This window comes from Pempheris klunzingeri, chromosome 10, assembly GCF_042242105.1.
Source record: "Pempheris klunzingeri isolate RE-2024b chromosome 10, fPemKlu1.hap1, whole genome shotgun sequence".
NCBI lineage: Eukaryota > Metazoa > Chordata > Actinopteri > Acropomatiformes > Pempheridae > Pempheris > Pempheris klunzingeri.
The window spans coordinates 26,553,012-26,576,165 of record NC_092021.1 but is presented as its reverse complement, the minus strand read 5'-3'; the positions used below and the strand labels follow the sequence as shown (position 1 = coordinate 26,576,165).

Below are 23,154 nucleotides of genomic sequence, written 5' to 3'. Positions count from 1 at the left end.
TGTGTGTGTGTGTGTGTGATGTGTGTGTGTGTTATCTGTGTGTGTGTGTGTTATCTGTGTGTGTGTGTGTGTGTGTGTGTGTGTGTTATCTGTGTGTGTGTGTGTGTGTGTGTGTGTGTGTGTTATCTGTGTGTGTGTGTGTGTGTGTGTGTGTGTGTGTTATCTGTGTGTATGTGTGTGTGTGTTATCTCTGTGTGTGTGTGTGTGTGTGCGTGTGTGTTATCTGTGTGTGTGTGTGTTATCTGTGTGTGTGTGTGTGTTATCCGTTGATGATCTTCTGAGAAATGGCCCCCGGCAGTGTGTAGAAGAGCAGAGCGAGGAACAGCAGCGTGATGAGCAGCACCAGGGCAGCGATGATGTACTTCTTGTAGCTTCGCCACACCAGGTGGAAGAAACACTTGAAGGGGTTCACGAACCAGGAGAAGGACGTGTCTGGACGACTGGGGGGGGACAGGACGGTTAGCAGGACAGACAGACACACAGACAGAGAGAGGGAGAGAGACAGAGAGAGAGACAGAGAGAGGGAGACAGTCAGAGAGAGAGAGAGAGAGAGAGACAGCTAGAGAGAGAGACACACAGCCAGAGAGAGAGAGAGACACAGCCAGAGAGAGAGAGAGAGACAGCCAGAGAGAGAGACACAGCCAGAGAGAGAGAGAGAGACAGCCAGAGAGAGAGACAGCCAGAGAGAGAGACACAGCCAGAGAGAGAGAGAGACACAGCCAGAGAGAGAGACACAGCCAGAGAGAGAGAGAGACACAGCCAGAGAGAGAGAGACAGACAGGGAGTCCCTGTCTGTCTGCTCTTACTTTGGTTTCGGCAGTGGCTCCGGCTCCTTGCGTGCTCGACCAACAGGGTTTTTCTCGGCCTCCTCAGCCGTCACAAGGTGGAACTCGGCCTCCACCTTCCCCTGATGGAGTCAGAGCACACACACTCAGTCTGGAGTGTCCACAGGTGGGGTTAGAGCTGCACCACCTGGTCTGGAGTGTCCACAGGTGGGGTTAGAGCTGCACCACCTGGTCTGAAGTGTCCACAGGTGGGGTTAGAGCTGCACCACCTGGTCTGTGAACTCACCGTCAGCTCTCCACACTTGCTGAAGGGCCACCAGCCTCTTGCTCTCTTCTGCTGGAAGATGGAGATTCTCTCCGTCCGGTCCAGCAACAGGTCGGCTTTACACGACTTGGCCGTCTTCGCCCCCCGATGGAAACCATGGAGGTCTAACTCCAGCGTACCTGCACACACACACAGACACACACACACACACACACACACACACACTCCTAGTCAGTCACATAGACACACAGAAACAGTGATGCAGCAGCCACCGCTCACCCACCCAGGAAGTCGTCTGAGGAGAGCGTCTCAAAGTCCCAGACCTGCAGACTGAGGATGGCAGGAAGCTTCTGCTCTGTTTTGTCCAGAGAGAAAATACTCTCCCTCTTCCTCACCACCACCACCTGAGAGAGAGGAAGACTCCTGTGATTATTACACGGCTTCGTCCAGTTAATAAAGTGAGGTGCAGTAAATGTCTCAGTAGAAGAAGAAGCTGTCGTACCTTCTCAGCAGGCAGGTAGCTGAAAGGAAACACAAAGCGCCAGTTGAAGTTTCCCTCCCCAGTCAGAGAGTTGTAGTGGACGTCTGTCTCCTGTCGATCGTCCTCCAGACCTTTCAGCCAGCTGCAGGGAGGGAGGGAGGGAGGCAGCAGAGTTAACAGCCTGGTGGGGGGGCAGCTAAGGGCCTGTTAGGAGAGCAGGTGCTGGTGGTGTTACCCCTTGATGTAGATGTCACTGGACTGTTGACCGGTCAGGAAGTTGCTGTCCTCCAGGATCACATCCTCCGTGTTCCAGATGACGACACGCAGCTCGTACCTGAACACACCACACACACACCACACACACACACACGCACACACACACACACACACACACACACATAATGTTTTATTATCAGGACCTCACTGATTGGCCGGTCGGTGCCGACAGAAGCAGCTCTCACCCTTTTGGTTTTCGAGGTGAAATGTCCACTGAAGGTCCTGGATGAGGTAAGTCCAAGGGAAACATGTCGACCCACATCTGGACCTGACCCTAAACACACACACACACACACACACACACACACACATTAGTGCCTAAAAGACCACAGCCCCCCCTCTGTAGTTCCAGCTGCAGTCAAAGGGGAAAGCTGATGTGCAGAGAGGACGAGTATTTAATCTTTAATCTCTATTTAATCTAGAAACAACACTGAACTTGACAATAATGCCACAACAGTCTGTGTCCAGGATGTAGAGAAGCAGGATTAAAGTCAGCGTGGATTGGGACTTTGGCTGTAATCCTCCTGAAACTATTCTGTCCCTCCAGATTAAAGCGGTATTTTAATATCGACTTTGTGCTGGAAGTAATAAGGAGTCTAACTTATTTCTCTAAATATGCAGGAAGTTATCACCAGTATGAGGAGAAAATACTAATGTGATTACATTTTTAAATCAGAGGAGGCTCCTAAAAATACATTTCCAAGCTTAAGTTTCATTTTTAACATATTTACTTTGATTAAAATGCTTCAGCTAGAAGAGTAAAGGTCAGTCTGTGGTGTGGTGCTGGAGGGGGGGTCAGATCTCTGACATTGGTTTAATGTACTTTCATGATAATCTGTTATTGGCCAAAACATCAACAGCCACTGAGAATCTCCAGTTCTCCTCCTCTGCACACAGACTGTATAAAACTGGATTTTATATTAATTTTAAAACTACTTTTAACAAACGTTTCCTCAGACGTCAAAAACTAAAGGATAAAAGTTCACAAACTCTGCTTCAAAATAAGGGCATGTGTTAAAACGCCCTCTGTGGGCCTCGGTCTTTCAGAATAAAAGCACAGTTTAATCTTAAATTGATGTCTGGAGGACTGGAGGTTTTTTAAGGCACCAGCTGCCACTGGTTTATTCTGAAAGACTGAGGCTGGAGGAAGTCAGATAAGAGCGTGCCCTTATTTTGAAGCAGGACTGCAGGTACCTGGTCCATGCCGGGCCGAGTCTTGTTGAACAGAGTTCTGGTCTCGATGTGTTCTGGCACCAGCTTGCAGCCCCCACCCGGGATCTCCGCCCACCGATGCAGGATCTTCAGAGACAAGTGCTCATAGGACTCCACCGGCTGATCTGAGGTCACACGGTAATGATTTAAGGACAAGATGCTGCTGTACGTTAATAAAAAGGTGCTCACATTATAATCAGTGTATTAAATGTGTCCTCAGTGTCTGGAAACCTGGCCGGTCTTTACCTTCGTCCATGAACAGCGTCTTTCCAGTGAACACTTTGTCGGCCACAGTGATGCGTCCAGGCCTGAAGTGAGGCCCGTCCAGCCTGTTCTCTCTGCACAGCTTGGACAGCAGCTCCGACGGCTTCAGACAGTCTCTCCAGGCGTTATAGCCGTCCCTGACGGGGGGGGGGGGGGGCACAGTGCTGTTATTAAAGGAGCAGTGTGTAGATCCGCTTCACCTCCTCCTCCTCCTCCTCCTCCTCCTCCTCCTCCTCCTCCAACCATCACATCTCATTCAAGGTTCATTCATTCGTCACTGTAGCCCGTCATGCTACAGCAGAGCATACTGTACACAGACACGCTTAGAGAGCACCAGGGTCCAATATGAAATAAAAACTAGATCAGATAGACTGGATTTATTGTTTCAAAGTCAGCTGCTCTGAATCCAAACACAGTAAATAACAGCTTGAAGTAAAAAGGTAGAAACGTTTGAAGGAGCTACGGCCGCTGATGTTTGATCCAGCCATGGATGTATGAGAACTGGGTAAGTTTCACCGCTGTGGTAGAAGCCAATCAGCAGCCTGACTGGGCCAGATGCATGATGGGAATTAACACTGCAGCACATATTCAGTAGGCTGCATAATCTGAACCTAACCTGGAAGATTATTGTCGTATAAACCAGGCAAACAATTCTCATGGGACAGAACAGTATCAGTCTGTTATCCATCTCTAATAACTGTAGGCTGTTCGCTGAGGCAGCACCTCTTCTTCTTCTTCTTCTTCTTCTTCATCACGTTAACTTTAATGTGGTGGACTCTAGCTGGTTAGCATGCTAACTTAACTAACTACCCAAAGTGCTTTAAAACGACATCCACACACTGAAGGTGTGCTTCAGAGCACATGACGTGCAGACTGGAGGAGCGGGGGAACACTGGCTTTATCTTACACATTGCACCTTTAACTCAGAATCATCTTTTCTGCTCTGCTTCACAAACAGCAGGAGCCAGCAGACTCACAGGCTGTACTCAGAGGGGAGTCCACAGGTGGCTCTGTGTCGGCTGTAGAATCGGTTCTCCAGGTCAATGCGAGTCTCTCCGATCAGGTCGTCCCCTCCCACCAGGTCATAGTCATAGATCAGCAAGGACAGCAGGGACTCCTGAGGAAACTTCACCTGCATCTCGAAAGATCTGGAAGAAGGAAGGAAGGAGGAGCGTGTTGACGTTGGACCTGAAACTACAGGGACAGACTCTGCTTTCAAACAGGAGCTGTGTTCACCTTCCAAACACAGGATTCAGCTGTTTGGGGATGTAGTTGTCTCTGTCTTTTATTTCGTTCTTGCCGATCCGAATAACAATGTAAGGGTCGGCCTTCCCGTCGGGGTCAGCGGGGTGCAGGTTAGACGCCTGAGGGGAGAGGAGGGACCAGGCTGTGACCTCACACATAAAACATAAAACAGGTGCATGCAGGTAAGAAGGTTCTGGGTTTGAGCCCCATGTGTGGTTATTTCTCCTGCTTCCCAAACATTAACAGAGCTGCATGTTTGTTAAGGGAACAGACTGTGGATTCATGTCAAACAACAGAATTACAAGGTCGCAAGCAGACCTGCAGAAAATCCTTGTAATATTCTGCCGTGTACCCAAAGAAGGGACTTGGATGGCAGAAACTAAATGTAGACTTTGACATGTTTGACATGCAGGTCGTGTTTCTTAATAAGGTTTGTGGGAAAACTCCTGCGATCAGAAAACTGTAAGATTGATTTAAAAAAAAAGCCTCAAAATCAGCAGAAGGAACCATCAGCCTCCAGTTTTATCATGACCTGTGAGTAAATGAGGTGTTTGAAGCAACAGCTGGATTAGGAGGACTAGAGGCAGGAGAGGAGGAGATAAAAGAAACTCATCTGGAGAAAATCTTCAAGTAAATAATCACTTTTTTTGCTCTGGTTTTTATTTTCTCCTTATTGTTTCGAGGTCTTTTTCATTTCATTGACGTTAATTCTGCCTCAGTGTCCAGGTTGTAAAGTGCCTCCTCGTCCTGCCTGCTGTCAGTAAAGCTGACCTGATGTTTAATGTGATGACATAGAATTATTACTGATTCATGCTTCAAGAGCAAAATCTGCCTGTTAAAGTTTTGGTGAATTTCAAAGCTTCGTTACTCTAAAGGAAATCTCTCCATGTTTTCTAGAGCGGTGGGCAGGCGTGCTGTAAAACTGCTCCTTAGAAATGAGGACCCACAGAGACGACGTAGACCCGAATGAGGACTTGGACGGGGCTGTTGGGAGGGATCCCTCTGTCCACTCTGTGTCCAGCGTCGGCGGCTTCGTCCCAGTCCTCCTCATCGTCGTCGGTCAGTTTGTACAGGCAGAACCGGCCCTGCAGAGAAGCCCAGTGGATCAGAGCAGCAGTTTGGATGATCTGTGGGTTCCGTAGAGGACGTTCAGCGCCGTCGTCTCACCTTGAATTTGCCTACGAATCTCTCCTCAGCCGCCCCCTCTTCCTCGCTGGCTTTCCCCCTGAACAGCTCGTATGTGTTCACCCAGTCGTCGAAGGGCCCGAAGTCTGCCTCCAGCTCCTTGTTGTACAGCTGCAGAGAGACGGAGAGCATGACCCCACGGAGCTCTTCTCTCTCCAACACTTACAACATCAGCAGTTACAGCACAGATTTGTAGAGTAGCTGTGTGTGTGTGTGTGGGGGGGGTACCTTAAGTGTGGCTAGTTTCGTAGGCAGACCGAGGTTTGGCTCCAGCGTTCCTTTTCCTTTCTGTTTCTTCTTCTTGTCTCCGTCTGAGTGGCTGACTGGTGGAACAAAAGAACCTCAGAGGTAAACTCAGACACAAAACACATGAAGAGACAGAAATCTAGGAGAGATCTCAGTGCTTTTAACGAGTTCCCCTCATCTGCAACAGAAGAACCACAGAAGATGAAAGTTTATGGTGGAAAAAGTGCCGTCATTGATTTGTTTCCGTTCAGTTGTGAAGCCCGAACTGATCCCTCTAGAAAAAAACCAGAGATGTTTGTGCACCCAGTGAAGTGTCCACTGCTGAAAGTGCCTGGAAAACCAGAAGTCATCATGCAGCGACAGAAACACACATCCAGCACATCCGCAGGGTCACTCTGAACCAGCCAATCACAGAGCTCTGTGTCCCCAAGGCTGCACCAATCACAGAGCTCTGAGTCCCCAAGGCTGCACCAATCACAGAGCTCTGTGTCTCCAAGGCTGCACCAATCACAGAGCTCTGTGTCCCCAAGGCTGCCCCACAGACACCAGTGATTCCTCCGGCTGTCAGCGGACCAGTTACCCAGCAGAAGAGCTTCCTTCTCCTCGTCCTTACCCAAGGAGTCTATTCCATCGCTGAGCAGGCTGCGGTACGGCAAAGCTGCAATACACAACGGTGTGTGTGTGGATCAAACAGTGTGCTGCAGACCTGCTTACTCAAACTGTTTAGAACCTAAAGTTGTGTCTCAGAGAAACACCTGAGCCACAGGAACACGACTAAAGCTCTTCTTCTTCACCTTTTTCACCGGCTGCTCCTCAGGAGTGACTTTTAGTGGGGGTCACTTACTGCTGCTGGTTGTAAACAGAGAATCTAAAAGTCTCCATGTTTTACACATCAGTCTTGTGTTTAACCATCCAGCTAACTAAAATAAAGGCTTTTTAACTTGTGCACCTCTAAAATTCTAATGTTTCTACTGCCAGTGAAGGTTAATGAACATCTGCAGTGACGTCTAAAGGAGCCACAGGCAGCGTCTCCAGACTCGTCCTCTCTTTTTGAAACCAGAGGAGATGTTTTAATCACATTTAGCTGACCTGCTGTGGACGTATGTTCACTGTGAACGGGGCTCTTATTATTATTATTGAAGTGAAGGAGACAAAAGAGGACACATCTGTGTTGGTGGATGGAGACAAACAGTTAGAAGACCTCTGTGTTTGTACCTTTTTCGAAGACGTGGGGGAACAAAGAGCCGTCCTTCTGTTTGGCCTGGAACACAAACAGGAGAACACGTGTTCACATTCCCACGTTTAAAAAGGCCTTCTGTTAATTCTGCACTAGAAGTCAGCGGTCAGCTCCACCTCTTTCTCTACAGACGCGTAGTACTTGGACCACCAGTCGATGACGCAGGCTGCTGACTCGTCAGCGATGGTTCTCCTCCTCCTCTTGGTGGAACGACCTCGTGTGCTCTTGCCGTCCTGGATTTAGAAGAAGCACACGTTCATGTAGAGGGATGTGACCCACAACAGCACAGTTATCTACGAGGTTCTCTGCAGAAACTTTTACTCTTTTCCTCCTGGATTCTGGCATCAGGGTGGGCGGGGCTGGAGGCGGAACTGGAGGCGGGGCTTCGTCCTCCACGGTGATCAGGAAGTCCTGATTGGTCAGAGCGACCGATGAGCTGGTCTCTCCAGCGTGCTGGGACAGTCCTGCTGGAGGAGGCCGAGATCAAAGTGATCAAACAAGACTGAACACACACACACACACACACACTTATTACCCTCAGTGCTTTGCAGCTCTGGCGTCAGGGCAGGTCCAGGGGTGTGTGTGTCCCTGGGTGGTGGCTGTACGGGGGCAGGCAGGGGGGGGGGCGGAGTGTATTTGAAGGCCTTCAGGTTGTTGATGATGTGGTTTCCGACCAACGTGCTGCGACCAAACGCCCGCCAGTCGACGACGGTGATGCTGAGCGGAGGGAGGAGGTGTTCGTTCTCTGGCAGCTCCTGCAGGACGGCAGCACAACATGAAGATCACCGTATGAGGCCAAAAGTATGTGGACACCTGAACATTACGCCCATATTTCGGCCACGTGGTGTATGCAGACCAAGGGACCCCCCCGCCGTGCTCTGCTTACTTACCAGCTCTATGGCATCAACCAGCGTGGTGAAGTTTGGGTTGGACTTGTACTTCTGAATGACGGAGGAGCGCAGTGTTTTCCCTGCACACTCTATGAAGACCTGGAGGACGAGACGACGGCTTTAATGCTTCATCTAATGACTTCCTGTCCCCACGTCCGTCCTTTCTTCTGCTCTGTAAATGATCCCAGTATCAGGATCCTGTTTCCCCGCTGTGAAGGATCCACTTCTGTCTTTGTTAAAGTCGTGTGTGATGATACCAAAATAAAAAAAAGCTACGCAGCATTAGAGTCAAAGGGTGAACTAATGAAACCAAGTGAAGCCCAGATGAAACACACACAGCTTGTTCATGTCAGAGTGTGTGTGTGTGTGTGTGTGTGTGTGTTTACCTGTGGACGATCCACAGACAGGAACTGAACCTTCTTCAGCTCCCTCAAACCCCAGAACAACAGCTGGTGGAGGGAACACACACAAACACACACAGGTGTGTTACAGATACGATCTGGACTGTCACACCTTTATCAGACTTCTGTTGGTCACATTCCTAACACTGCTGCTGCTGATGTACCAGAAGAACTCTTTTAAAACTGGGTCACAAATACATAGTTTCAGTGTTTAGAAAGCCAAACTAATGTCTCTACACACACACAGTGTCTCTGTGTCAGTGGGTACCTGAAGGATACTAACCTGTCCCTGACTCCGACCTGAACCGTCACCAAAATAACGGTTTGACTCCACTTTGTAAGTACTATAGGAGCACACACACACACACACACACACACACACACACACACACAGGCAGCCTCACCTCCAGCCTGTAGGTGCTGAGAACTGGTCTGATGTTAGGAGGGACTGTGTAGGTGCCTCCTTCCTGCTCCTCCAACGCCGGCAGACCGGACTCTCCGGACTCCGGGATCTACGTGTTCACCACAGCTTCATTATCGGCTTCATCATCAGAGCCTCATTACCGTGAAGAAGAGAAGCTGATGGAGATGAAGGTCACTGACCTGCAGCAGTTCAAAAGCAGCCAGCAGGTCCCCCCCCGGCTGGCTGCCACAGTGCAGCGGGCTGTACTGCAGAGTGGGGGGGCTGTAGGCATCAGAGCACAGCCACACCTGAGGCACCGCCACCGTGGCTCCCAGGTACTCCGCCTTCCCCTGATCAGGGAGAGGAGGCCACCAGCTTTTAGTGTTTTAGTGTAGAACACAGCACTCTAGAACAGAACTCATGGTTCTGCTCACTGAAACACTAGAAACAAGTTACTCATGAAGACACAGCTCATGAGTGAAGGGTGATGTTCTCAGGTGTGTGATGTTCTCAGGTGTGTGTGTGATGTTCTCAGGTGTGTGATGTTCTCAGGCGTGTGATGTTACCAGAGCATCTTCATCGTACACCTCGATCAGAATGTGAGGAGGCTCCTGCTGGACCTGCAGCACATCTCCACCCAGCTGCAGGCGGCTCATCAGCAAACACTGATTCCAGGTCGGACTGAGAGTCTGACTGATGACCTGACAGCACACACACACACACACACACACACACACACACACACACACACACACACACAGATAAACAAGTCAGGCCTGGACAGCACCACAAACATTTATTTTAATATATTTTTTTAATATATTTTATATATTTTAATATGAAAGACACACACACACACACACACTGACACACACTGACACACACACACACACACACACTTACATTGGTGGTTTGGCTGTGTGACAGAAAGGTGACCCGAGCAAAAGGGTCCGACAGGCCCGAGTTGTCGGCAGCGATCAGACCTCGAGCCTGATACATGTGGCACCTCAGCTGGAACTGATTCTGCTCTGGAGACACACACACACACACACACACACACACACACACACACACACACACACACACACACACACACACACACACACACACACACACACACACACACACACAGGATATATATATGTAAATCATGTTCTCCAGACTAAATGAGACAAACACTGCAGGCAGAATCAGGTTTAGCCCCAAAAAGAGACCATGAACAGTGAGCATGGTTATTTACAATGAGTGGACTTTAAAGACAAAGTGCCATAAATGTCCACAGAATCTGGGGGTCGTACAGACGTGTCTGCCTCTCACCTGTGCAGGTGAGGTACGCTGGGGGGCTGCCGGCTTCACAGCCCCCTGTGGCCGGGATGAATCCTGCAGGCAGGTCGTCCAGCATGTGGCCGCAGTCTGAACAGGCTCCGTACCACAGATACACATCCAGCTTCGCTTGGACAGACAAGCCTGCAACACGCTTCCCTGGTGGCTGCACACACACACACACACACACACACACACACACACACACACACACACACACACACACAGTGTATCAGTTTTCTCTGCCAGCCTTCCTACAGTTGCTGACGCTGAAGTCCTGAGTGTGTGTGTGTGTGTGTGTGCGCTCACCTTTAGAAACAGAGTGATGATCTTCCCACAGTGGACCCCTCGGGCCTCCTGGCTGCTGGAGAACAGCAGGTCTCTGGCTCGGACCCGAGCGTATGCAACACGCTTGTTGTTGCTCAGCAACCACACAAAGACGTCGGGCACTGTGTGCTGGGGCTGTACAGTAAGACAACACACACGTCTTAAACACACACACACACACACACACACACACACACTGGGTGTGTCCGTACCTCCTCCACCAGAAAACGTAGTTTGTTTGTGAGTTTTGTTGCATCCTGCAGCATTTCCTTCACACCACCAGCTTTTCTCTTCCTCTCCCCCAACGACTCCGCCTCTCCGATCATACTCTCCTGTAACACACACACACACACACACACACACACACACACACACACACACACACAGTCTTATCATTAAACCCTGATGTTCTTTCTAATGTTTTTTTATTTCCACTCACGTTCAGCACTTTCAGCTGCATATGACTTGTGCTTATAAATAAAGTGTCATTTGATTAGATTTGATGACATAAGAAGCGTTCGCCCACAGGTGTTGACGGTCCAGATGCATGAATCCACTGAACTGTAGAACCAAACACAAGCTCAATAAGCGTTTCTACGTGTGGATCTCAGTGTTTCCTACCAGCTCCTGTTTACACATGGTGAGGCGTTTCCTGTCCAGCTGTGTCAGGTAGCTCGACTTCAGCTCGGCCTTCAGTTTGGCTTCGGCTGCTGCGATGAAACTCCTGCAGAAAAACACCACACACACATTTACCACGCTGACGGGATGAGACAGAGGCCTGTAAACGTGGACCTGCAGGCTTTAGAGAGGTCAGTCTGTGCTGTAATGAAGCTCCGCAGCAGCTGAGAGGGAGCAGCTGGTGGCAGCATGCACCAGCTATGGAGGAGGTACAGCTGTGTGTTAGTTTATAGTCCAGGGTCACATTTCACTGTCGACCCCAGTGGAACAACAGACAGGTGTTTGGTACCTCGTTCACTTTGTGACCTTTACAGTAACCACAGGGGGGGTTTGTCTCTCTGAAGGAGTTCACAGTCTGTGCTTCACTTTGTGATAGACAGTATTGATCACGGTGGGCTGAAGGTCGGCACTGGAGAAGATTACTGTCGTCCTCACTGACTCCACTGGAAACCAGCAGAGGAGACCAGCAGCAGACCAGGTGGCTAAAGCATCGTAAACCTGGCTTCAAGGTAGTAGGTGCATGTTAGCTACGTAGTGATGGATGTGATGGATGTGATGGATGTGATGGATGTGATGGATGTGATGGATGTGATGGATGTGACGTCCGTAGGCTCCAGTGCTGCAGAACTGTACATCAGGAACATGTGGCCAGTGGAGAAGGAAGCAGAAGCTCCAAACATGGAGCGAACACTAATTTACATGATCAAATGGTTCAAGATGGCTCCTCTTATTGGACACGTCACATCACGTCCGGCGTCGTGCAGCGCTGGACGTGGGTGGGTGGAAGGTGGAGGCTAAACTAATAGTAGTTATTGGCTAATCAGGCGTTTGTTCATCAATACTGATGCAGCTGAAACTGTAGTAAACACCCACCAAACAGGGTTTGATCACTCACACTGGGGATGTTTAAAAAATGTTTAAAAACACAAAGTGATCCTGAGAATATCACTGATCTGCTTTTAAAGCAGGTTTACTCTGTTTTAAACGACGACACTGAAACATGAAAGACTGAAATGAGCTGAAGTGCAGTGACACACAGACGTTCTCATCGTGCTCTCATCAGACCGTCTGGATACCTGGCGTCCATGCAGAACTCTTTGAGGGCTGTTTTGAGCGTTGGCTCCGCCCCCGGATCTGACGTCCTGTGTAGTTCAGCAGCACTGGCCACCCCCTCCTCCTACAGGACGAGAGACCTGTTAGTTTGAAATGTTTAAGATGAGAGAGTGTGTGTGAGTGTGTGTGTTTAAGATGTGTGTGTGTGCATACAAACAGAGCAGCGATATTCTCCAGCATGTTGGAGTTGTACAGTCGGTAGGGTCTGTCCTCCCAGTGGCTCAGCACACTGATACAGGGCTTCTGCGTCTCCAGCGGCAGGTACATGTAGAACCTGAGTGCACACACACACACACACACGCACACACACACACGCACACACACACACGCACACACAGACACACACACACACACACACACACACACACACACACACACACACACACAGCACCATGGGATGTGGCTGAATGTGCCTGAAAAAGCTGGTAAGTGGATCTAGAGACTGTAACCATTAAAGCAGCTGACTGAATGAGGTGGACTTCACTATGTGACTGATGTATTTGCCACTAATCTGCTTTAAGACCCTGATTTTCTGTCAGCATAAAGTCAGCTGGAGCTCAGATTCAGGCAAAGACACACTTGTTAGCACTCATGTGGTGACTTCCTGGCTGCTAAGGACAAAGGCAGAGGAGGGTCCAGCTGAGGATCATGCACTCGCTGGCCTGAGGGATCATCTGTAAGATGAAGATCAAAAGTGGCTGCAGGTCTAAACTGAGGAGCGTTTCCTCTGCAGGGTCTGAGCACCATGTGACTCTACCTGTTCCCCTCGACGATGAGCGGCTTTTCCGGAGGTGTGGTGGACTTCGAGGCCAACGCCGCGTCCTGCGGCTCTCTGGGTAGGAGGGGGGACGACGGGGACATGGAAGAGGAGCTGAGAGGGGAGGATCCAAACATGTCACCGCTGTCTGGGACTTCCAGAGCCTTCCTCCTCCTGACGGCAGGGCTGGGGGTGCAGAGGCTGGGCTGGCCTGTAGGCTCCAAGACGTTCCCGAAGTTACCTGAGGGAGGAACCGAACGTAGACGAGGACGTCTTCATGTATCAGCAGGAAGGAAGTAATACAACTAAACCAGGAGTGTGTGAAGACAAGAGAGAGAAACACCAGTGCCAAGTGGACAAAATAACAGAAACTCTTTACAATATAAAACAGACTATTCTAAAAATAACATCAGAGCATCACCTGACTACCATATCTGTCCACTTTAATCTGTGCTTCAGGTGAAAGAACACCTGTAAAGGACGAGAAGGGAAAGCGTTCGGTGGATCTGGTGACTCACCGAGGGAGAACTCGAAGCTGATGGGCTTGTCTCCAATCCTCCGGTCGATCATGGTGGCTTCAAACAAGGCCCCGAACAGCAGGAACGTCTCCATGTTGTCTGCATTCAGCTGGACACAGAGACGTTTGTCAGACTCTTTTGGATGAATTAAGAAACGATGATTCTGTGCTCTGATCCTGACTGCAACATGGAAACACTCTGGTGTCTTTAATTCATCTCCAGAAGAGTCTTAAGAAGCTGCTATGACGAGCGAGACGTCACAGCTCTCCTTCAAAGGTCAGAAACACGATCAATCAGCCTGCTGTGTTTCTTTTACAGTACAGAGCAGAAGTTATTCCTCTGACTCAAATGTAATCATTAAGGCAAACTGGGACTAAACAAAGTCCACAGACTGTATAAAGAAGTGGACGCAGTCTGAAAAGTGAAGCCAGTGCTGAGGATGAATGCTTAAACCTGCATTCTATCTAACGGTCAGCAGGGGGCGTCTAAAACAAGCCAGATTGGATGGAAGTCTATGTGAAAATGAGCCGACTTCTCACTTAATTCACTACCTCAGTTAACACAGGTCATGATGATGCCACGGTGGCCATGTACACATCTTTTATACAATATATGGCAAAGGCTCATGGGTATTTAAGTGTTTATCACCCCGGTCTCACCCTGAAAATGTATTTAGCAGAAACAGATTTGAAATATTTCTGTGTCTTCTTACCACAGGAGGAGACTCCACAGGAAGGACCTCTGCTGCCACAGCTTTTCCTTTGTCATCATCGGCAGCTCCTCCTGCTGCTCCACCTCCTGCTCCTCCTCCTGCAGGAGTCTTGCCATCCTTCCCTCCGGCCTTTCCTGCTTTGGCGTCCTTTAAAGGTTTGACCATTCTGCTGAGTTTGGACTCCGAACCCGTCCCTCCTGACAGGATCTCCACGGTCAGCTCCAGGTAGACACGCCCCCTGGTACCAGCAAGAGTTACACCACTTGTTGTTGGTTGATTATTGATCTTTTCTCATAACACACACGTCTGTTAATAGTTATCAGATCTGACCTGTAGGACACGCCCTCTCCGATGCCCTCATTAAGCTCCCCCGTGTCGTCACCTAATGAAAAGTTTCGGGCAGAGCCGTACAGGTTGATCCAAGCAGGACCAAAGGTTGGTAAAAACCCTGCAGAAGGAGCAAGAGATAAAGTGTAGGATGAGTCTCTACATGAGCCAACAGCTCCCATAATGATGAGCCCCCTCTAAAACTAAACTCTTCCTCCTTTCTTCTCTCCATCCCTCATCCCTCCCTTCACCTGTCCATACCTCTGTCACCATCCTGTTCGTTGGAGATGCGTCTCAAGTCAAAGTAATGGGTTCCTATGGCGACATCACTCATGCTTCCCTCATCCCAGACCTGTGAGCAGAGACAACCCAGAATACTCGTGTTATACATCATGTATTTGTACATTTAAATTGTTTTAAATCAAACTGTGAGTCATTCCTTCTCCTCCAACATGACAGTGTTCAGACCTGGAGCTTCAGCCTCTGACACAGAGGAGGAAACATCTCTGTGAAGACGATCTGCTCGTTCCACACCGGGTCTGCTGTGGACTTCTGAGTGGACGTACGACCCTGAGAGGTGAGGTGAGGAGATCAGAAGATGATTTGGACTCACACAGGAAAGAAACACGAGATAAAAGCTAAGGTACACATTAAAATGTCATCCTCTAGCAGCTTGTGTTGAGCCCACCACTTGTTTGAAGAAGCTGACCACCACATATGGGTCTATGAGTGCTGTGTTGTCTCCTATGAAGGCCTTGGTGACATTGGCCATGATGCTGGAGTTGTTCCGGGGAAGGCCTTCAGCTCTGTACACCTTCACATAGAAACGAGCCCAGGGCCGCTCGGCCGGAAAACCTTCTGGTATCAGCAGGTTCCTGAGGAAGAGGATAACACAGGAGTCCAACCCAGCCAAAGCTGATTCATAAAGCCGCTCCAACAACACGGTTAACAATTTAAGAGGAAATAAATTACACAAAGACTCTAAAAGGTCTTAAGCAGTGCTAATAGCTTATACAGAGGCTTCAATATTCATTACATCCAATTATAAGATATCTCATGTGTAAACTTGTTATGCTGATCTGACTGTATCCACAAAAGAGGGAGTTCATCCTCTGGGGAACATGTATGTGTCATACAGTAAATTCATGCCATCTGCCCACAGGATTTCACCATTTACTAAAAGTGCAAGTGGTAATTGTTCCTCAATATTGCAGCATGACAAAAGGTCACAGGGTCACCAAAATAATTAGCATCCATCCTCTGGGGACACTGATTATCCACAGAAAAGGATGCGCTTCAATGAGGCAGAGGGTTGATTGGTCAGATGTTATGTAAACTTAGCAGAGTGTCATCTGCGTACAAAGAGATGCGATTATTAAGGCTTTACATTAAAATAATGGAAGAGATCAGATTAGTAGCACATGTGGAACAAATTACAAGAAGAATTTGATAAAATTGAACAGTAAAATCTTCTACATGTCTACTGTATCTTCTTATACACTGTACATCTATTCAAATTTCATCTTTGGAGATTTCTGGATTCTTACACTTTTAGGTTTTCAGGACATTTTAAACTGATGGTGTAACCCTTTTTGCAGGGTCTGAGAGGTGAAAACAGTTCCTGAGGTGTTGATGATGTTGTATATCAGACTTTAACTACCTCTCCTGTAACCTTCCTGTTTCTGAAACCTTTCCCAGAAAACTGGACTGAACTGAAAAATGGGCGTCTTACTTTTCAATCTGCTCCTCAACATCACTTGCTTTTGATCCTGGCTGCATGGCGTCTCCCTTCGCTGACATGCTGATGTCACACTTGACGTAACCTTTGACCCCAGTGCTAATGTCACCAGGATTAGTCAGCATTGCCCACTTATTGATGAACTGATGCCCTAAAGGGAACAAGAGACGGCAGGGTGACCTCTGGGTGGAAGAGTGACTGAAGTGAGTAACACTGTCAGCGTGTCTTCATGCAGATGTAACCAGTGAGCAGGTTTTCACAGGGCTGCTTCAGCATTACAATGGAAGCACTGCAGAGCTCTGTCAAGCCCTTCTCTTGGTAAACTCAGAGACGTCAGAAACATGTGAGCTACCCGGCTGTTTGTAGACCGTCCACACATCCAGCTTAAAGGACCCAACACAGAAACTCCTCAGCATTTTAGAGTGCATCACCTGGAGGGAAAGACACACGGAGACACTGTAAAAACCTGCCAACCTAAAACTAAAAGACCATGTTAGCAAAGAACAAACGATTACTTCGCTTTTGGCTTTAAATTTCTATGACAGATTACGTATTTCACTTACGGACCATGACACACGACACCTACAACTCACTGCTTTATTTTTATTTCTAAACTCACCGTCAGCTTGATGACTTTGTCGAAAAAAACCTCTTTGTGGGCGAAGAAGTCAAACACGAAATACTGACGGAGAAGAACAAGAAGGACAGAATAATGAAGCACGAAGGCTGAAAATATTATAGCAGATGCTGTTTACAGCCAAGAAGGAAAGTGTGTTTGATGTGCTTGTACCCAAACTATGATCATTTCTTAATCCTAACCGTGTGGTTTTGGTGCCTAAACTGAACCAAACTGTGACTGAAAACAATAACAGAAGCCTGAAGTCAACAAGTTATATAAAAAATATATATCTAAAGAAATCTTGACGGCTATTTTCACAGAGGACTTGACTCGTGTATGTATATCAATCATTCTGCCACCACCTCCGCCTGCCAGTGCAGAACTTATTGATCCTTATAATGCAGCCGTTCGCTCTGTGAGATCAACCAGTGTCCTGCTGTGTTCTCACCTCATTGTAAAAAGGAGCGTTGGTTCCTTCTTTGACTGAAGTCTGTTTCTTCTCATCGCCGATCTCGATCACCACACTGGGGTCGATGTTTTCTCCCACCAGCTGCCTGGCCTCTGTGATGTTAATGGCAATCTGCAGTACAAAATAAAAACACACTCTGAGGAGGATTCTGTCAGGATTCACTCCCACAAAAGACTCTATACTCTATACTATATTACCGATGTCTCACACTGCAAAGCACATCCTTATATATCATTACACTATTTTATATTCTAATTAAAAATCCATTCTGTATAATTGTCCGTCATAAATATGTGCTATTATTTTCTGTGTTGTCATTAAAATGGTCACTGGTTCAGTTTAATTATCGCTGTTTTGTCGTATTTTGTACATATTTGTCTCTTTTGATGATCACTGGCTTCAGTATAATCTCACATCTGAGGTCCTATACAGTAAATATACAGTTAATATACAGTAAATACACAGTTAATACACAGTAAATACACAGTTTATATACAGTAAATACACAGTAAATACACAGTTAATACACAGTTAATACACAGTAAATACACAGTTAATACACAGTGTGATTCCAGTGCGGTCTGTATCTGTGTGTTCTGTCTGTTGTTACCTGGAAGCTCTGTGGTTTCCCTTCGCTGTCCTGGATGCGAGTTTTCAGTTTGGCCCTGTGGAAGTTTCACTGTTCAGGTCAGTGCCTCAGTCTGAGTATTGATTATTGATAGAGTAATAAGGAAGAACACACTGTACCTGGAGCAGTGACCAGTGAACTCAGACTGATCGTCACAGCACAAACAGACTTAAGGCTTTTTAACCAAGACAAAGAAAAGCTACACACACATGAAGAGTTTTTGTCTGAGCATCACAGAGACGCTCTGATTTCTCTTTATGTTCACGGACACCAACCATCAGTGTTCAGCCTCTGAAACATCCAAACAGTTACAGCAGTGTTAATACCTCCTACCTCTTATTGTTCGGTCTGATTCTGGTTCTGACTGCTGAGCTCCCTGGTTGGTCCTCAGGGTTTCCCTCCTCCAGCAGGGGGGAGGCTTCAGCCCCCTCCACGTCACTGTCTGCACACACACACACACACACACACACAGACACAGGTGAAATGACCTTTCAAATATTTAGTAATACTCAGTCCGCTCTAATGAACCCTTTCATCCATGAGCTATGATAACCTCAGTCAGGAGTGTTTTTATTCATCTTCAGGCTGAAAAACAAGGTTTGGTTTCCACCCATATTTTATAAAGATATATTTTCATGTCCAGTAGTTGAAATACAGCCAGTGATGCATGATGTACACTTCAGTGGACATGTGATTAGTCATAATTTCCTCCTTAGATGTTACTTGATGTCCCCATATTTTTCTTTTTCTAGAAGGTTTGGACAGAAAAAAAAGAGCACCTTGGTGTTTCTGGGTGTCTGTCGGCCATCTTGGCTTCACTCTGGGCAGCAGTCAGTGTGTGAGATGATGCAGTAGCTTCACTGTAGTAGCTGATGTGCAACTATGCCATCAAAACTCATGCATATACAAGAAAACAGCTTTTGAAGAGCTGTAGTGACCTCTGTGCATGAAAGGGTTAACTCCACCCCCACAGGATGCAGAAACAGGTGGAACCACAGGAGAAAATGACCCTAAAGTCATTCTGGGTATTTCTGAGTTAGCTGTATTTACTGTTGCTGTGTACACCGGTGTTCAGCATGTGGCTGTTTGACAAGGGATGGTCTCCCCAACCGTTATATGACAGGAATAATTACTCTGCTGTACACTGGAAATATACTGTGTGTGTGTGTGTGTGTTTGCTTTCCAGGCCTTACCCACAGCTCCCTTGTTTGCCAGGACCAGGTCTGTGTTGACTTTCTTCTTCTTCTTCACTTTCAGGCCGAACATCATCCTGGCCTTCCTGCTCACAGACAGAAGGGAAACTTTCACTCAGCCAGTCAAACTGACTGGAGTCCTGACTGGAGTCCTGACAGGAGTCCTGACTGGGGTCCTGACTGGAGTCCTGACTGGGGTCCTGACTGGAGTCCTGACAGGAGTCCTGACTGGAGTCCTGACAGGAGTCCTGACTGGAGTCCTGACTGGGGTCCTGACTGGAGTCCTGACTGGAGTCCTGACAGGAGTCCTGACTGGAGTCCTGACTGGAGTCCTGACTGGGGTCCTGACTGGAGTCCTGACTGGAGTCCTGACAGGAGTCCTGACTGGAGTCCTGACTGGAGTCCTGACAGGAGTCCTGACTGGAGTCCTGACTGGAGACCTGACAGGAGTCCTGACTGGAGTCCTGACTGGAGTCCTGACAGGGGTCCTGACAGGAGTCCTGACTGGGGTCCTGACTGGAGTCCTGACTGGAGTCCTGACAGGAGTCCTGACTGGAGTCCTGACTGGAGACCTGACAGGAGTCCTGACTGGAGTCCTGACTGGAGTCCTGACAGGGGTCCTGACAGGAGTCCTGACTGGGGTCCTGACTGGAGTCCTGACTGGAGACCTGACTGGAGTCCTGACAGGAGTCCTGACTGGAGTCCTGACTGGAGTCCTGACTGGAGTCCTGACAGGAGTCCTGACTGGAGTCCTGACTGGGGTCCTGACTGGAGTCCTGACTGGAGTCCTGACTGGAGTCCTGACTGGAGACCTGACAGGGGTCCTGACAGGAGACCTGACAGGGGTCCTGACTGGAGTCCTGACTGGGGTCCTGACTGGAGTCCTGACTGGAGACCTGACTGGAGTCCTGACTGGGGTCCTGACTGGGGTCCTGACTGGAGTCCTGACTGGGGTCCTGACTGGGGTCCTGACTGGAGTCCTGACTGGAGTCCTGACAGGAGTCCTGACTGGAGACCTGACTGGAGACCTGACTGGAGACCTGACTGGGGTCCTGACTGGTCTGTACGGATGTGTTCACATCCAGACTGGGTGAATACTGAAGGATTCACAGCCATGTTTATACATTCTCATCCATTATTATCCAGGATGGTGGTTTTCTATAAAATGATAATAAATAATGTGACATTTACACAACTTTACATCAAACACTACATTTCTGGTTGAGCCTGAGCTGAGCTGTGACTTAGTTTGTCGTTACCTCAGTAATTAGCCGAAAAAAGGACAAAACATAGATGACAAGAACACATTTAAAGGACAGAAGGAACAGAGCGGCCGGACCTTTCTGCATCTTCTCTGCTCCTCACATGAACAAAGCACGGCTCAGCTACAACGTCACACCACAAGAAACAGACACGGTCGACTCGAAGCTGCTTCAGCCTGCACATCTGACTACAAACTGAAGGATGAGCCGTCAGACATGCTAAGACATTCACAACAAACCTCTAATAGTGTCACATCAATCAATCAATCAATCAATCTTTACTCATAGAGTTCCAGTTCACAACAGTGTTCTCTCAGACTCTTTCCATAAAGAGCAGAACAAACTGTTTCATTAAGAGACTCAACGATTCAGGAATTCAACAGGAAGGATTCACAGAAACTATCGTCAGTGTCCTGCCCTCTTTATGGTACTTATATTAGTACTTATAGTACTTATACTAGTACTTATATTACTTATATTAGTACTTATAGTACTTATACTAGTACTTATAGTACTTATATTACTTATATTAGTACTTATATTACTTATACTAGTACTTACATTACTTATATTAGTACTTATATTACTTACATTAGTACTTATATTACTTATACTAGTACTTATATTACTTATACTAGTACTTACATTACTTATATTAGTACTTATATTACTTATACTAGTACTTACATTACTTATATTAGTACTTACATTACTTATACTAGTACTTATATTACTTATATTAGTACTTACATTACTTATATTAGTACTTATATTACTTATATTAGTACTTATATTACTTATACTAGTACATATATTACTTATATTAGTACTTATATTACTTATATTAGTACTTATATTACTTATATTAGTACTTACATTACTTATATTAGTACTTATATTACTTATATTAGTACTTATATTACTTATACTAGTACATATATTACTTATATTAGTACTTATATTACTTATATTAGTACTTACATTACTTATATTAGTACTTATATTACTTATACTAGTACTTACATTACTTATACTAGTACATATATTACTTATATTAGTACTTATATTACTTATATTAGTACTTATATTACTTATATTAGTACTTACATTACTTATATTAGTATTTATATTACTTATATTAGTACTTATATTACTTATACTAGTACATATATTACTTATATTAGTACTTATATTACTTATATTAGTACCTATATTACTTATAATGCAGTGATCGTTTCCTGTTAAGGACCAGAGGATCCTCTCTGCTACCCGACATGCTGACTTCAGTCCTGCTTCACTTCTTTCATCTGCATCTTCAGTTCAGATCTTTCCTCAAAAACACATTGAAGATCTAGTAAAAGGAGAAACAATGAACTCCACTGAATAAACTAACATATATATATATATATATAAAAGAAGGTGCCACAGACATGCTGCTGCTCCTGATCATGTGATCATGAATACTGAGCTTCATCATCACTACATCCTCCACTGAAGACAGAACACTGTATCTAACTGTAACAGAGACCATCTAACGTGGTGAAGCTTCTCACCTGCGCTGAGCTGCAGGACTGTCTGACACGTCCATTCTGCTCGAGTCCTAATGAGTTTTCTCTTCTTCTCCAAACAGGCAGCAGGAGGCTTCAGGTCCTTCGGTGTACAGCTAAACACCTGTCAGAGGACGTGTTCCCTCTCTTCTCCCTGCTCTCTGTCCTGCCTCGGCCTCAGCTGAACAACAACAGCTCCAGGATTAGAGGCTCTGGCTGGTTTCCAGTGCAGATGCTCAGCTCAGCTCCTAAACAAAACATTTGGATCCCTTCGCTCTCCGTGTTTAACTTGCTGTGGTTCCACTTAGTTTGAGGTGTTGGTTTGTGGATTAGGTGAAGGGCTGTGCCCTCCTCGCTCCGTTTCAGACCGGAGAAAGCTGAATGTCTTTGGCTTGGTGAGCAGGACTGAGGCTTATGGTGTTAGATCACTGCACAGAGGCATTAATACAGAGGAGGGAGAGCTAATCACAGGAAAAGTCTTGTGGTTTCCTGCCTGTCTGAGTCTTACTGAAGACTCCTCACTGTAGTTTATAAAACATTTAACATTTCTTTAACAAAAGCAGCAGGAAACCGTGTTGGGGACTATTTTCAGGCATGGATTAATATGAGTTTGATGCAGTGAGTAGCCCTGAGCACTGTATGGTTAGTTTTTTATGGGAAAAGGTTTGTTCACCTGTTAGACGTCACAGGAGGTGAAACTGAAGCGGAGCTGAAAGCCAAGAGAACCTGCACTGTGCTTCAGGTCTTTATTCTCCTTATCTGGGACACAAACAGACTCCACCTGGACGGAGGGGAGCATCCTGTCCTGTCCAGATACAAGGGGGAGGCAAACCTCCTTCTCTGAGCTGTTGTCAGACAGGAGACTATGTCCAGCCTCAGAGAGAGCGAGCGTTCCTATTGGCTGCTCTACAAACCTTCAGGTGAGTCTGAAGGTCTGATTCAGTGGAGGAAAAGTTTCTGTTCCAGCAACTGTGAACAACTGTGTTCACTGCAGAGTCTAACAGGGATGCAAACACATGACAACCATGACTGGGGGGCTTTAGGTATCCAACG

The 23,154-nt window shown here is 47.1% G+C and overlaps 1 protein-coding gene across 1 annotated transcript; it reads right to left on the bottom strand.

Moving 5' to 3' along the window:
• Nucleotides 1-259: 259 nt before the first annotated feature.
• On the bottom strand, nucleotides 260-22,204 carry fer1l6 (fer-1 like family member 6). The gene is made up of 46 exons (XM_070838575.1): nucleotides 22,108-22,204; nucleotides 19,293-19,378; nucleotides 18,433-18,541; nucleotides 18,082-18,136; nucleotides 17,451-17,582; nucleotides 17,003-17,065; nucleotides 16,736-16,814; nucleotides 16,378-16,534; nucleotides 15,334-15,520; nucleotides 15,114-15,215; nucleotides 14,907-14,997; nucleotides 14,649-14,766; nucleotides 14,319-14,556; nucleotides 13,607-13,715; nucleotides 13,089-13,329; nucleotides 12,485-12,605; nucleotides 12,295-12,395; nucleotides 11,162-11,264; nucleotides 10,753-10,872; nucleotides 10,523-10,675; nucleotides 10,208-10,379; nucleotides 9,794-9,918; nucleotides 9,457-9,591; nucleotides 9,091-9,240; nucleotides 8,892-8,999; nucleotides 8,473-8,535; nucleotides 8,087-8,185; nucleotides 7,717-7,951; nucleotides 7,518-7,663; nucleotides 7,313-7,429; nucleotides 7,175-7,220; nucleotides 6,573-6,617; nucleotides 5,942-6,036; nucleotides 5,696-5,824; nucleotides 5,476-5,613; nucleotides 4,520-4,647; nucleotides 4,261-4,431; nucleotides 3,266-3,420; nucleotides 3,002-3,144; nucleotides 1,993-2,081; nucleotides 1,767-1,865; nucleotides 1,553-1,673; nucleotides 1,334-1,454; nucleotides 1,072-1,229; nucleotides 807-907; nucleotides 260-440 (listed from the first exon to the last, which is right to left on the bottom strand). Exons 1-46 carry the CDS (start codon nucleotides 22,140-22,142, stop codon nucleotides 260-262), a joined length of 5,670 nt encoding a protein of 1,889 aa, XP_070694676.1. The 5' UTR covers nucleotides 22,143-22,204.
• Nucleotides 22,205-23,154: the final 950 nt, after the last annotated feature.

What these genes read in the sequence shown, in the direction of transcription:
- fer1l6 (XM_070838575.1), bottom strand. Translation starts at nt 22,142, where the DNA reads ATGGACGTGTCAGACAGTCCTGCAGCTCAGCGCAG. An exon ending in GGCAAACAAGGGAGCTGTGG is followed by an intron (nt 18,542 to 19,292) that starts GTAAGGCCTGGA and finishes GTGTGTGTGCAG; the next exon opens with ACAGTGACGTGGAGGGGGCT. An exon ending in GAGTTCTGCATGGACGCCAG is followed by an intron (nt 11,265 to 12,294) that starts GTATCCAGACGG and finishes GTTTTTCTGCAG; the next exon opens with GAGTTTCATCGCAGCAGCCG.